Raw genomic sequence first — 15,264 nt, 5'->3', positions numbered from 1 at the left:
TGGATAAGTAGGGAGTGTTTTAAAAAATTCGTAGAAGCCTCCTTTAGGGAGATTTGACATAAACATAAAAGTTTTCCCTTTCTAGTAGGGCTGTCAGCCCTCCCTCTTGCTGATATCAGCATAGACTCTGCTGACCCATCGTGGAGGCGGTCCGGATGTCACATGACTTCCTGGAGGGGAGGTATTTAAATCTTGGCTGTAACACACTGCGGCCATTTTGAAATCTTGGGAGTGGTCGCGTTGTGGGAAACCAACTCTAACTGAGGTAATATTTTTACTAAACTTGAAGTAAATGGTTTTCATAATTTGAATGAGTTTAGTCCTTACACAGATTTAGTGTTTAATATGGGTTTTAATGTTCTAGAGATTACAACCCTGATGAAACCCGAGCAGGGTGAAACATGTCGGTGACAGGATCCCTTAGAATGGACCACCTAAGCTAAGCTAAGTATTAGCTTTATATTTATAAAAAGTTTTATCTATGCACTGATGCACTTTTTGAAATTCATTAATATAAAAAATTTAAAAAATAGTTGGATTGACCCGGTGAGGAATTAATGTATAAATCCAACCACTATGATATGCATTTGAGTGGCTGGTGGCATTTCTGAGGGTCTGTTAAAAGATACTATATATAAATAAGAATAGTTGGGAAAATTACAAGGAAGTCTCAACATTGGCCAGCCTTTCATAATTTCTGTTTAAATATATCTATGCATGATTTGGAAATGGGTACAATGAGTAAAGTAAGTACAATGAGTAAATTTGCTAATCTTACAAAATTATTCAAAATTTTTATGTAGCATGTAAATTGTGTGTGAGAGAGATGGACTACTGAGAATGAGTTAGAAGGAGGAACTTGATTACAAGAGTTTAAATTTAGGACAGGATTTTGGCTTTTGAAATATTTTGGGCAAAGACAAAATATACAAAATGGTTTTAAAGGTTCCTCACCTAGTTTTGGGTAACATCTATGTGATATAAATGGATTAAAAAAAAAAAAAGTAACGGTTCTGTTATACTATTTAAACTCCAAAAAATGTAATATGAAATAAAAGGTTCAGATGAGTACCATAAAGATTTGAATGAGAATCTCACATTGCTTGATTTATGTCTGTCCTGCAGATTTTAGCAATGTACTTTTTTTTTTTTCATAAGGATATTTGCAGAGAACAGAATGTGCAGGCAGCGTGCTCGGAAATATTTTAAATTAAAATGATTTGGTTTAATTTTAACTTATGAATTCTACTGTGAGTGTAAAATTATAATAATTCTATCCAAGGTCGGATGCCTGCTGTTATTAATCACATTATGTACCATGTGCCCTTGGCTGTGTCCCAGGTCCTCATTTTTCCCTACCAGATCATTATCTAACAGGAAACACTCTCTGATATTACCACTTAAGTAATTGCTACAGTAAAATCATTTTGTATCATAGGTTAAGATAATAGTATAAAACGGATTTCACTAGAAATGCTACTTTGCCCCTAAGCACTTTCTGCAAAGCTGCACCTCATTCTGTCTGCATTTAAACTTTAAGAACTATCCATTCTACATGCCCTATCCTGATCTGTAACTACTCTGGCACTGTTATTCTCTATTTACGATGGAAGCACATTATGATGTCTTATAAGTCACCCAGGCCATAGAAACATAGAAATTGACATCAATATTCCAAAATCACTTATTGATATAACATCATCTGCTATCTGGCTCATTCTGGCCAACCAGGATATTCTGTAACACTGTCTGAATAGTGCCTCTGGATATTCTTACAGACTTCCTCAGCTGTATGTGGATAGTAACGGGGCAGATCCAAGGCAGTGGGAATAGTGGGAATATTCAATCTACTATTTGAAAACTTATCTGGATAACTTAGGACAGATAAAAGGTTGGATAAGATCTAATGTTGACAGTTTTATCTGTATATTCAACACCAGCAACTATCAGGTAATGGCACTGAATACCTGGATATTTTCGGGGGCAGCTACAAGCAGCATTTATTGTGGTAGCCCCCCCCCCTCACTCCCCCCGGCCAGCCTTAACTCTCTGGTTGTCCACAGGGTTGCCAGGAGAAGTCATGACATCCATTTTCCTGAGGCTGCCACAAGGGACAGGAGTGAATGGTTCTCACTTTTGCCCCCATAGTTATCACTGAACCACTGGTAGTTTAAGCAAAGGTAGCAGAATGCTTTTTGTTTGAGGAAGGCCACAAAGCTCTGGCCTAAACCTCTGTTTTCAGCTTCCGGATCCCCCACCTACCTCCTCTCCAGCCGCTCTCATTTTAAATCTTCGGGCAGCAGCAACAAATGAACCTGATGCCATCAACCTGCCCCGGAAGTCTTCATTCTGCAGCAACTGGACGCTGCAGAATGAAGACTTCTGGAGCACGCCGACGAAGCAGGCTCACTCGTTGCCGCTGCCCAAATACTTAAAATGAGAGTGGGCAGGGAGGAGGGAGGTGGGGCGGGGAGATAGAAGAGCCATCTCTTCTGACGCCCATAAGTTCAAGACTGGGGAGAGAAGGGTCTTCCTGTTTGGGGCTGGTAAAAGGAGGGTCGTCTTGAGATATAAGTAAGTTTTTCAGGATAAATCATTTTCATATGTTAGTTCAAGCCCTATTACTCTCTCAAATCAGTTGTTGTAATGTTATCTTTTTAGGATGCGCTTAATATTTGCTGAAGAAAATTCAGATAATGAAAAAATGCTGCTCATTTGATACGTCCAGCATCTACGCAGAAGTCTGCCTTTTTTCAGCATTTCCTCGCCTGTGGAATTCCCTCCCAGTCATAATTTGTTCTGAGTTATCTTATGTAAAATTCAGATCAATGGTTAAGACGCATCGTTATGGTTTAGCATTTTTATGAGAAGATTGGTGACTTAGGATCCTGTTTCTTTTTTGGCAAATGTTTAAACAAGATTTAAAACAAAAATTGTTTTGTTTTTAGTTTTTTAGATTTATAGCTTACTTGGATTTAATTATTATTTTTTGGGGCTTTGTTTTTTCTTTGCTTTCCTATTTTAAAAGGCGTTCTTTTCGGTTGTTGTTTTTATATATTTTGTACACCGTGCTGTTGATAAATCGAAGTGCGGTTAAAACTTTTAATAAAGATAAACAATTGCTATATTTTGCATTACCTAGAATGGAACAAAATCCTCTTTTTTTAATTCAGTTACACTGGCTTTCCTTTTGAGGATGTGAAAGTTGGATAGTGAAGAAACAAGACAGGAAGAAATGGATGCATTAAGATTATGGTGCTGGAGAAGAATACTATATATGATCAAAGAACAAATTAGGTAGCATTATCCTTGGAAGTTCAAATGACAAGACAAATGGAAGAAAACACAGGTCAATACCACATATTCACAGATGCAGCCACAATGAGGAAATCCCCACATTACTGATGTTACCACAATTGACTCTATCCTGAAAACCTGTAACAGGTACATTGACAAGTGACCTAATCATAGTGACAGACCTTATCCAGTGTACAGCAGTGGAAAGCACACACAAACACACACACTGTATAATTATTTTTCTTAGTTAATTCAGAATGTGTTCAAAGTATTCTCCTTCAAACTTACACATTCATAAAGTCTTTGACAGCACTGACCTGTTGGCTCAATGAATTCTGGGTTTTCATTAAGAGCTCAACTGTTTTGCAAGCTCAATCAGCTAGAGTTCAATCCTGTTGAGTTATTTGGGAAAATGTTGGGGGGGGGGGGCATTTTTTCCAGACACCATGTAGATTTTAATTGGTTGCTTTAAAATACTACTATCAAATGATATTTTTAATTACTCTTTTTCCTGCCCGTCATCTTTTTTTTTCTTTCTAATATTATTATTATTATGCTAATACTTTTCTAAAGGAAAACAAAATGCATGCAAAAGCCTTCAAACCAATAATCACAAGATCAAAGGTGTGCTTCACATAAGGCTTGCAATCAACAGTAAAACATTTATTAATGGTGATCATTTAATTGAAATGTGTATCTGCTTTGCCTGTCACAGAAGCAAAAGGTTGAACAGTGTGAGAGATTACTATCCCTTAATGAGTACACTGAATCAAATCTGACAGGAACATTAACTAGGAATTTTGAAACAGCTCTTTTCCTTGATACCTCAGAAAACATTGAAGCATGCACATACCTTTTAGCATCACACCTTCTTTCATGTGTATAATTGACCTTGGACAGGGACGCCAAAAGAAAAAGAAAAAAAATACTTTGTTGCCTTTCACCACATCCAATCTATCTTCCTCATAGTTCCCATTCGGTGCCCTCTTATGTGGGACATACAGCCCAAATTAACATAAAATAAAATGAAAAAATGAATACAATATGAAATGAAAGATTAAAAAAATTCCACATACGTTCCTAGACAGTACTTACTGAAAAGATGCAGAATGAAAAGGTTTACTTATTTATTTATTTTTAAAGAAATGTGACATGATTTTAATAGGGATCTTCTGGCAACGTCCAAATATTGCTGTGTATGAAGAAGGCATGTCAGGAAAATACCCCCTCCTTTGCCAACACCTAGCGCGGGTTTTAGCGCCGGCAGCGGTGGTAGCTGCTCCGACGCTCATAGAATTCCTATGAGCGTCGGAGCACTTACCGCTACTGCTGCCGCTAAAACTTGTTCTACGCATTAGCAAAGGGGGATTGTAAGGAAGGCACAGTGGCATAGATATCCAGCAGTGATTACTGTATGTATAGCATGTCAACTTGCAGATCAGGAGATTTTAGCATTGGCATTTGCACCTGCTGTAAAATATGCTCAAATGCCACCTCCACTTATCTAGAGGAAGGCTGATCGTGAGTTGTTAACCACCCAGATTTTCATTGCCCACCTTTCACTGCCTTGCACTGTACAAACTCTCAAGGTATATCTCACCCCTGCAGCCTCTATGCATTCCTAAACTAAACTAAACTAAACTAAACCTTAGGTTTGTGTACCGCGCCATCTCCGCAAGCGCAGAGCTCGGCACGGTTTACAGAGTTAAGAGGAAAGGAACTACAATGAGGGATAAAGGAGAGGGACTAAGAGGAAAGAGAGGGACAGAATACTGGAAAATGGGAGGTGATTAGATTTTTGCAAAGAGCCAAGTTTTCAAGTGTTTGCGGAAGGATTGGAAGGAGCTTGAGTTTCTGAGTGGGGATGAGTTTCAAGTTTCAAGTTTATTTGAATTTGATGTTTCGCTTATTATAATCTAAGCGAATTACATTAAAAAAAAAAAGATTTAACATATAACATTAAAATATATAATACTACATAAAAAAAAGGGGCGGCGATAGACTGACAATACGGACAAACTAAGATACATTAGGAAGAAAACAAAAGGAGGTAAAGTTACAAATTGTTGTTTCCCGTAGGGGAGAAAGAGAGGTTGTAGTAGGGAGGGTAAAACATTTGGATTGGGATATTACTAATAGAGAAGTACCCGATGAGAGGTTGTTCCAGAGTTCTGTGGTTCTAAAAGGGAGAGATGTTCCAAGTTTTCCTGCGCGGGATATACCTTTTATAGAGGGGAATGATAGTTTCAGTTTTTGGGAGGGTCTGGTGGAGTGTGGTTTTGAGGAATTCCAAAAGAGTGGGATTCCTCAGGCTCTGTGAACCTGTCCTAATGCTGACTGTCTGTCTGTCTCTTCCCATGTGTTGTCTGTATTCTCTGTATCAGTGCATGCGTCCTTGGGTCTCTGTCACTGTGCACTCTACCTTTTTCCCCTTCCCTCTCCATATTCCCTACCCTTTGTACCTTTATTTATTGACAGAGAGAGTGTCAGATGTGATGCCTTTTGATTTTAGCAAAGCTTTTGACATGATTCCACACAGGTGTCTAATAAAGAGACTAAATGCCCTCTGTATGGGCCCCAAAGTGACAGACTGGGTTAGGAACTGGTTGAGTGGAAGATAACAGAGTAGTGGTAAACGATACCTTTCTGAGGAAAGGGATGTTATCGGGGTTGTGGCTCAAGGTTTGGTTCCTGGGCCTGGGTTTTTTGTTTTGTTTTGTTTTAATATTTTGGTAAGCGATATCGCTGAAGGGCTGTCTGATAAGATTTGCTATTTTGCAGACGATACTAAAATCTTCAATAGGATAGACACCTCTGATGATGTGGATAACATCCAAGTCATAAACACTCTAGTCCTGCCTACACCATGCCTCCCACTCGTCCCCCGTGAGTTTTAGATGAACTGCAGACAAACAGCACAGAAATCCATCTACAAAACCGATTTCAAAAATAACAAATTGGAAAGGTTTGGGAGAAAAATGTCCATCTGCCCCTTCATGCCATTTTTTGGACATTTTTCTCTTTTGATAAGGAACCCCTAAGTTAGTAATAGTAAAATAAGGAGGAAGGCCTTTCAAAATGTATGCTGGGCAAGGGTCCAATTTACAGGAATCTTTAGCAAATTTGGTACATAACTTCCTAATCAGTATTGTTTCGATCAGAGGAAAAAAATCTCCAGCACTGATCTTCTTGTATGCCATCTGATTGTATGATGGGTGCACAAATTCTAATTGATGCCAATTAACTGCAGTAATTGTTACATCACTTTATTGTAAGTTAATGGATTATTAGCTAATTAATTTGTATACACCTCTTTGATCTATATGCAAATTTTGACACCCAAATTTGCCGGAAAGTAAGGCATGTTAGAGAACTGTTCTGTGCAGAAACTGCAGGAGGAATGCTGGTCATGTCCAATAGTTACTTCAGAGCTGTTCTACTTAAAACAGGTTACCACATATTCTCAAATATAAACCAAGATTTTTGGGCCCCCAAAAGGCCCAAAAATGGGGGGGGGGTCTAAATTTTATATTTGAGTCCCATCTAACTAACCCCTCCTTCTGGACCCACTGAGATCTTCTCTGCGGGTCTCTAGTACTGCCCTACCCTGGTGGTCCAGTGGTGCGGGGAACCGGGGCTACTAATCGATCCCTCTCTCCTTCATTGTGACTTTGCCTCTGCAACTAACCAGACCTCCCCCTCACCTTCCCTCCCGGTTCCCCTGAAGGCCTACCTTAGGTCCCTGGTGGTCCAGTGGTGAGGTAGGTCAGGAGCGATCTTTCTACACTTCTGCCTGGCTGTCTCCATAGTGAAAAAATGGCTGCCACAAGTTCTCACAGCAACCTTCACGAGACTACCGAGTCTCACAGGGTTGTCGTGGGAACTTGTGGCAGTTCTTGAACGATTGTTCCTGCCCTACCTCACTGCTGGACCACCAGGGACCTAAGGTAGACATACAGGGGGACCAGGAGGGGAGGGAGAAGACTGATTAGTTGCAGAGGCAAAATCACCTTGAGGGAGGGAGGGATTGATCAGTAGCTTTGGCTCCCTGCACCACCAGACCATCAGGATAGTACTGGAGGCCCACAGAGAGACCCGTGATGAGTCCGGGAGGGAGAGTGAGAAGGAAGGAAGGGGTCACTTCTTCCCCAGTACCAGTACTTGAATAAAAACCATTGGTTGATATTAGATTTAACATTTTGCCCCCTTATTTTAGGGGAAAAATGTTAACTTGGATTATATTTGGATAGGTTTACATTCGAGTATATACTCTACTTTTTGCTGTTAACTCATGTTAAGTGCAAACACCTAAAGCGAAAACAAAGAAAAATCCAACGGGTCTGCATAAACAAGTCAAGGCAAAAAAAAAAAAAAAGGGACTGCAGAGAGGAATGTACAAGTGACAGGAATTTTATTAAAATTCAATAAAATATGTTCCAAGAAATGGCTCTTATGTGCATGGGGACTGAACCCAACACTAAACGCTCCTAGATAGCTGAGCATTAGCTAGCCATGAGCGGTTAAGGATTCAATTCAACACTGTTGTAAAACATATGGTTCTCACCCAGTGCAACATAGGACCACTTGAACCCCTGAGGAAAAAGTGTTTCTCCAAAACACGGACTGTGTTGGATCCGGTCCCCATGCACACAAGTGCAAACATCTAACACTTAGTAAACATGCCCCTATGTTGTTAAAACACTGATAGATTCAATAGATTATCCTATATGTTGGAAAGCAAAACCAACTTAAGGATACTCTAAAGACAAAAACAGTCCACATACAACATGAAAAGAAGCACTGCCTGGATACGCCACAGTTTTTATTTTCTCATTTGTGCTATCTCTTCACATTTTTCAGGTTCAGGTTCTACGAAACGCAGGTGAAGAAGTGACGCTAACAGTGTCGTTTTTGAAAAGAGCACCTGCTTTCCTCAAGCTGCCTCTAAACGAAGACTGTGCATGTAAGTGCGTACTATTCATTGGGATGGGAAAGGCAAAAATTTGGTAAATGGGCACCGCCATGTAGGTATCTTGAGAATGCGGGAACATAAGAACATAAGAAGTGCCTCTGCTGGATCAGACCAGAGGTCCATCATGCCCAGCAGTCCGCTCACGCGGCGCCCCAACAGGTCCAGGACCTGTTTAGTAGTCCTCTATCCATACCCCTCTATCCCCTTTCCTCCAGAAAATTGTCCAATCTCTTCTTGAACCCTAATACCGTACTCTGTCCTATCATGCCCTCTGGTAGAGCATTCCAGGTGTTCACCACCTGGAAAAACTTCCTAGCATTGATTTTGAATCTATCCCCTTTCAACTTTGCCGAATGCCCTCTCGTTCTTGTAGTTTTTGAAAGTTTGAAGAATCTGTCCCTCTCCACTTTCTCTATGCCCTTCATGATCTTGTAAGTCTCTATCATATCCCCTCTAATTCTCCTCTTCTCCAGGGAAAAGAGCCCCAGTTTCTCCAATCTCTCAGCATATGAAAGGTTTTCCATACCTTTTATCAAACATGTCGCTCTCCTCTGAACCCTCTCGAGTATCATCATATCCTTCTTAAGGTACGGTGACAAATATTGGATGCAGTACTTCAGATGCGGACGCACCATCGCCCGATACAATGGCAGGATAACTTCTTTTGTTCTGGTTGTAATGCCCTTCTTAATTATACCTAGCATTCTATTCGCTCTCTTTGCGGCTACTGCGCACTATGCCAACGGCTTCATTGTCTTATCCACTATTACCCCCAATTCCCTTTCTTGGGTACTCTCAGTCAATAACATCCCTCCCATTGTATAGCTGTACCTCGTGTTTTTGCTTCCTACATGCAATACTTTACATTTCTCTATATTGAACTTCATCTGCCATCTCGTTGCCCACTTCCCTAGCTCGTTCAGGTCCCTTTGTAATTCTTCGCAGTCTTCTTTAGTCCGAGCACCACTAAATAGTTTGGTGTCGTCTGCAAATTTTATTATTTTGCACTTCATCCCTGTTTCTATATCATTTATAAATATATTGTATAGCAGCGGTCCGAGCACCGACCCCTGTGGAACACCACTCGTGACCCTCCTCCAGTCCGAGTAGTGGCCCTTCACTCCTACCCTCTGCTTCCTACCCACCAACCAATTTCTGATCCATCTGTGTACGTCTCCTTCCACCCCATGGTTCTTCAGTTTCCGAAGTAGGCGTTCATAGGGTACCTTGTCAAAGGCTTTTTGGAAATCTAAATATACGATGTCTATGGAGTCCCCTTTGTCCATCCGTTTGTTATTCCTTCGAAGAAGTGCAGTAAGTTCCTTAGGCACGATCTCCCCTTGCAGAAGCCATGTTGGCTTGTGATCAGAAGTTTATTTCTTTCAAAATGCTCATCGATGCTGTCTTATCAGCACATCCACCATTTTCCCCGGGACCGAAGTCAGACTCACCAATCTGTAATTCACCGGGTCACCGCTTGATCCTTTTATAAAGATGGGCGTAACATTGGCTATCTTCCAATCCTCTGGGATCACTCCTGTTTTCAGGGATAGATTGCAAACTTGCTGTAGTAGTTCCGCTATTTCCTCCTTTAGTTCTTTCAGTACCCTAGGGTGGATTCCGTCCGGGCCCGGTGATTTGTCGGTTTTTAATTTTTCTAACTGCCTACGTACGTCTTCAAGGCTTATTTCCATGGATGTTTGGTCTCCTTTGAAGATTTGCTCAGGTTCCGGTATGTTGGATGTGTCCTCTTTTGTAAAGACAGACGAAAAGAACATGTTTAGTCTTTCCGCCACTTCATTCTCCTCCTTCACCACTCCCTTCCTGTCTCCGTCATCCAGCGGTCCCTCCTCCTCCCTAGCCGTCTGCTTCCCTTTAACATATCTGAAGAACGGTTTGAAATTTTGTGTTTCCTTGGCTAGCCTTTCTTCATATTCTCTTTTGGCTTTTCTAACCACACGGTGACATTCGTTTTGATACTTCCTGTGCTTTTTCCAGTTCTCCTCAGTTTTGCCTTTTTTCCATTTCCTGACTGAATTCTTATTATCACTTATCGCTTTCTTCACTTCTTTGGTTATCCACGCCGGGTTTTTTGTTTGATTCTTTTTGCACCCTTTTTTGAATCTTGGGATATGCAGATTTTGCTCCTCGATCACCGTGTTCTTGAATAAAGACCAGGCTTGCTCTACAGACTGCCATTTCTTTGTGGTGTTCCTAAGTTTCTTCCTTACCATTACTCTCATCACTTTATAGTTTCCTTTCTTGAAGTTAAAAGTTGTCGCTATGGTTCTTTTTCCCTTCGGTATTCCTAATTCAACTTTTCAATATTGTGATCGCTGTTTCCCATCGGTCCCATTACTTCCACTTCCTTCGCAGGACCTCTTAGCCCATTTAGGATTAGGTCCAGAGTAGCATTCCCTCTCGTCGGTTCTCTAACAAGCTGCTCCATGAAGCAGTCCTGTATATCCTCCAGGAATCCGGTCTCCCTAGTGCATTTTGAGTTCCCAAGACTCCAGTCTATCCCGGGATAGTTGAAGTCTCCCATAATAATCATGTTACCGCTTTTGCATTCTCGCTTCATCTCTGCTTCCATTTCTTCATCGATAGCTTCGGTTTGCCCAGGTGGACGATAGTACAGGCCCATCTTTGTCTCGGACCCTTTCCTTCCCAGTATTTTAACCCATAGAGATTCCAATTTGTTGGTCGTCGCTGCTGTGTCCACTCTGGTCGAGTGTATGCTTTCTTTTATGTATAAGGCTATTCCTCCTCCTTTCTGACCAGACCTGTCCTGGCGATAGAGTTTGTACCCCGGTAGTGCTGTATCCCATTTGTTTTCTTCATTCCACCATGTTTCTGTGACCCCAATGATGTCTATGTTCTCAGTTTTGGCCATGACTTCTAGTTCCCCCATTTTGTTCCTTAGGCTCCTTGCATTAGTTTAGGTCCTGGTGTTTTTTGTCTTCATTTCCTTTCGCTGTGCTTTGAACTTTATTTCCTTCTCTTGTGCTGCAATCCTTTTATCCTCCTCTTCTGGGTTAGTCAACTGCTGTGTTTTGCCCGTTGTTTCCTCCCATTTTTCCCCCTTAGTATCTTTGCAGGATACCTTCTTCCGAATCGTCGACACTTGGTCGACTGTCGGCTTTCCCCTTCTTCTTAGTTTAAAGCCTGTTCTATTCCTCTCCTGACGTTATTTGCTAGAAGTCTAGTTCCCGGCGTGCTCAGGTGCAATCCATCTCTCCTGAAGAGCTTGCTCTTACCCCCAAAACGTTGTCCAGTTCCTCACGAAGTGGAAACCCTCTTCTTCACACCATCTCCTCATCTAGGCATTTATTGATTGTAGTTCCGTCTGCCTCTTCACATCTGCCCTTGGAACGGGTAGGATCTCTGAGAACGCTATCTTCTGGGTCCTCATCTTCAACTTCCTTCCTAGAATCTTGAACTGTTCTATCAGTGCACTTCTTTTGTAGTCTCTCCTGCTGACATCATTTGTCCCGATGTGGATCACTACTGCAGTCTCTTCTGTCTCTGCTCCTTCCAGGATCTCTCCAATTTTGTCCACAATGTTCTTTGTTCTTGCTCCTGGGAGACAGGTCACTAGTCGATCCTCTCTCCCACCTGCTATGTGGCTGTCTGCATTCCTTAGGATTAAGTCTTCCACTAGGCAGCCAGGTAGTGGCACTTGAATTCTGTAATTGAATATTGAGTAATCTGGTATCAATGCACCTTATATCTACAAACCTGCAGTCACACCGGTTATGGATCTGGTATAACTTTTTATAATCTAGTAAAAAAGACTATGTGGATCATGCTGGTTCCAGGATTAAGATATATACTGTTTTAGTGCATTCCTACAATTTGTTTCACTTGGACACTGAATAGAATGCGGAAAGGTGGAGGGATTTTTTATGCCAATGAAAGAATTTATGGCAGCCTTTAAATACTTTGTGTGTTTTGCTTGAGGCTTTTATCTCCACTATATTTTCTTATCTTGGGTCTCCAATATAACAATTATGGCAAGAAGCTTTTGCAATAATTATAATTATAAAGCTGTGTACATTATTTTGTTATCCTTGCAAGTTTACCTCCCAACCCCCTCCCCTTTACTAAGCCACGGTAGATGTTTCTACCGTGGTCTGGAGCACTAAATGCTCTATTACTGCTTTGATGCTCTTAGAATTCCTATGAGCGTGGGAGCATCTAGTGCTCCGGGCTGCGGTAGAAACCTCTACCATGGCTTAGTAAAAGAGAGCCTTATGGCCTCTTTTACAAAGCCACGCAGCAACAGCCCCAAAGCCCCTTAAATCTCTATGGGCTTCGGAGCTGTTAGCGCGGCTTTGTAAAAGAGGCCATTAGTGTCTGATATAACTATGCTGCATAAATGTGGCAGGGATGTGTGTAATTTACAGTATTTTACCTAGCTGTAGTATAAACACTTGCACATGCTTACTGCAGCTTAAAAGGGCTTACTGTGGAACGCTTTCAGGCATCCTGTGGTAAGTTCCAGGTTAGAGACAAAACAACTCTGTGGAGAAGGTGATTTTTATGTGCCTACATTTGGAACATCACCTACTCCACAGAGTTTTTTTTGTCTTTATCAAGATTCCTGTTTTGTGGAGCACCAAGGGTCAATTCAGTTGTATACAAGTTCCAGGCTAGTACATGAGCTAAAAAATGTATTTTCATTTTTAATGTAGAGGGGGAATGAATGGGGGAAGAGAGTGGAAGTTTCTGAGGTAATCAGTTAGCTCAGCTACATTGCCCTTAGGAGCAAATTCTATTCAGTTAGTAAATAGACTTCAGTGATAGGCGTCTATCTTCTTTGGCATCTGTCTTTTGTAGAATCATACCTATCGCATGGCACCTAGTGGCACAAAAGTAGACGTGTTTAGGGGTAGAGAGTGACTTAGGCGCGATTCTCTAAAAGACTTTGGCACATATAATGTAGGCCTTTAAAACCCTGGCCTACATTACAGGCACAGTTCTGTAAAAGGTGCCTAAGTGTGATTGACACATGATAGGCACCTATCTTTTTAGATGCCATTTACAGAATTCCCCCCTTTCTGCCTACAAAATAGATGGCGGTAAGGGCTCATGCGCTAATCTTTTTTAATGGCCAAGTACTAATGGCGAACAAACAAAGAAAAGGCAAGTGAGATGTCAGAAAACAACAACAGGGTACATTTATTAGTATAAAACTCCTAGTATGTTTACTTGATCAAATCACAAGGTTAAAGTTCCAACTGGGATCCCAGTTTTAGCTATCTGGAATGCCTTCTTCAGAGGACTAATTGAGTAAACAAGTTACCCGTTTAGTTGATAAGCAGGATAGACATTTAAAAAATAAATAAGTACTGGCTTGTACAATGTTTCGGTGTGCATAGGATTTGTGACACTGAGATACTTGTAATGCTGTTTCTATATTTGCAAGCCAGTACTTGTTTACTCAATTAGTCCCCTGAAGAAGGCATTCCAGATAGCTGAAACTGGGATCCTAGCCGGGACTTTAACCTTGTGTTTTGATCAAGTAAACCTACTAGGACTTTTATACTAATAAATGAACCCTGTGGTTGTTTCATGACATCTCACTTCCCTTTTCTATGCTTGTTCACTTTACATTGAGGAAAGACTTCTTCCCTTTTTTTGTTTGCAAATACTAATGACAATATTAGCATGTAGCCATTAATACAAAATTTGAAAAGTGGTCATTTTACTGCTGTACTAAAAAAAATGGCCTTAGCACATGGTAAAGAACTGCACAAGGGCGCATTAAGGCCACTTTTTAGCACTGCTTTGTAAAGAGGCCTTTGTAAGCTACACACATAGGTGGGAGCTATGCCTGTTGCCCACCTAGCTTTACCTATGTGTGCTTCCCCTCCCCCTTTGCATTTACACACAATGCTACTTGCATGCACTGCTATAGAATAACACTTAGTTGCTCTGCTATCACTCACTTACATATTGTAAGTGTAAATTTTCTCACAAAAAGTAGTGTATTTTATAATATTACTAGTCTTTAAGCCCGTTACATTAACGAGTGCTAGAATAGATATGTCTGTCTTTCTTTCTGTCTCTCTCTCTCTCTCTCCTTGGCCGTTGGCTGTCTGTCTAGCTGTCTGTCTCTCAGGCCCCCTGTCTGTTTGTCATTCTTTCTGTCTATGTCTCTCCCTGGCCCTTTGTCTGTCTGTCTTTCTTTCTGTCTGTCTCTCTCCCTGGCCCCCTGCCTATCTCTCTCTGGCCCCCCGAGCAAACCAAGATTGCTGCCCCCCCCAGCACACCCCTCCCCCCCAAAGCAGCTCCTTTTCCCTCTCCCCCTCCACTTCCCTGTGCAGCAGTAGCAGCCGGACGCCTCGCAGCACCTCGAAGGACGCCCTCATGCCGTTGCTCTCACCGCCGCATGCGCCGTAAGCCGATGCACGCCGCAAATCGAACAAGGCCACGGAGCCACATATCACACTGTCAGGGATCATGGCGTTCTAAGTGCGCAAGTACGCTTAGGGTTTTATTATAGAGGATGTGCATAAGGGGTGCGTAAATGCAGGTGTCCAGTTATAGAATTGCCCTTTAGAAGACTTAAATACATTCATTAATCAAATAAACCTATTCTGTTATTCTTCCTATTCACAAATCTTTGTACAAACAAACAGAGATTATGTGTTTCTTTTCTCAGTGAGCCCAGGGCCTGAATATAAATTATTTCCCTTTACCATCAATTTCATGACATGCCAAATGCTTTCTGGGTTTTATTTTCTTTTTCTTCTTAAATAGCTTAGAATCCTGACAAATACTCAGAAAGTAACTGAAATTTATTTTTTCCTAAATTCAAGGGTCAGATATATAGCACCACTGCTGTCAATGTCTAAGCTTTGAAATATCCTTTTCTAGTTAGTGATTTAAAATGGCTTATCTCTTTAATGGTAATTAATGTGAAGCCTTAGCTGCTTAACATTTTATTTCAGCAGTCAAGTTTTGGTTTATCTGTCCCGGTGGGGACTTAA

The 15,264-nt window shown here is 41.2% G+C and overlaps 1 protein-coding gene across 10 annotated transcripts in view; it reads left to right on the top strand.

The window, feature by feature from the left end:
* The window catches only part of SNTG1 (syntrophin gamma 1), a 1,000,749-nt gene that overhangs the window by 655,444 nt on the left and 330,041 nt on the right, over nucleotides 1-15,264 (top strand). For all 10 annotated transcript variants that reach the window (XM_033934198.1, XM_033934202.1, XM_033934200.1 and 7 more), the window contains one exon: nucleotides 8,158-8,260. In XM_033934198.1, coding sequence (XP_033790089.1) covers nucleotides 8,158-8,260 — 103 coding nt within the window. The remainder of the gene's footprint in view (nucleotides 1-8,157; nucleotides 8,261-15,264) is intronic.

This window comes from Geotrypetes seraphini, chromosome 2, assembly GCF_902459505.1.
Source record: "Geotrypetes seraphini chromosome 2, aGeoSer1.1, whole genome shotgun sequence".
In the NCBI taxonomy this organism is placed as follows: Eukaryota; Metazoa; Chordata; class Amphibia; order Gymnophiona; family Dermophiidae; genus Geotrypetes; species Geotrypetes seraphini.
Note: the sequence above shows the minus strand (reverse complement) of the source record. Positions and strands in the feature narration are given on the sequence as shown.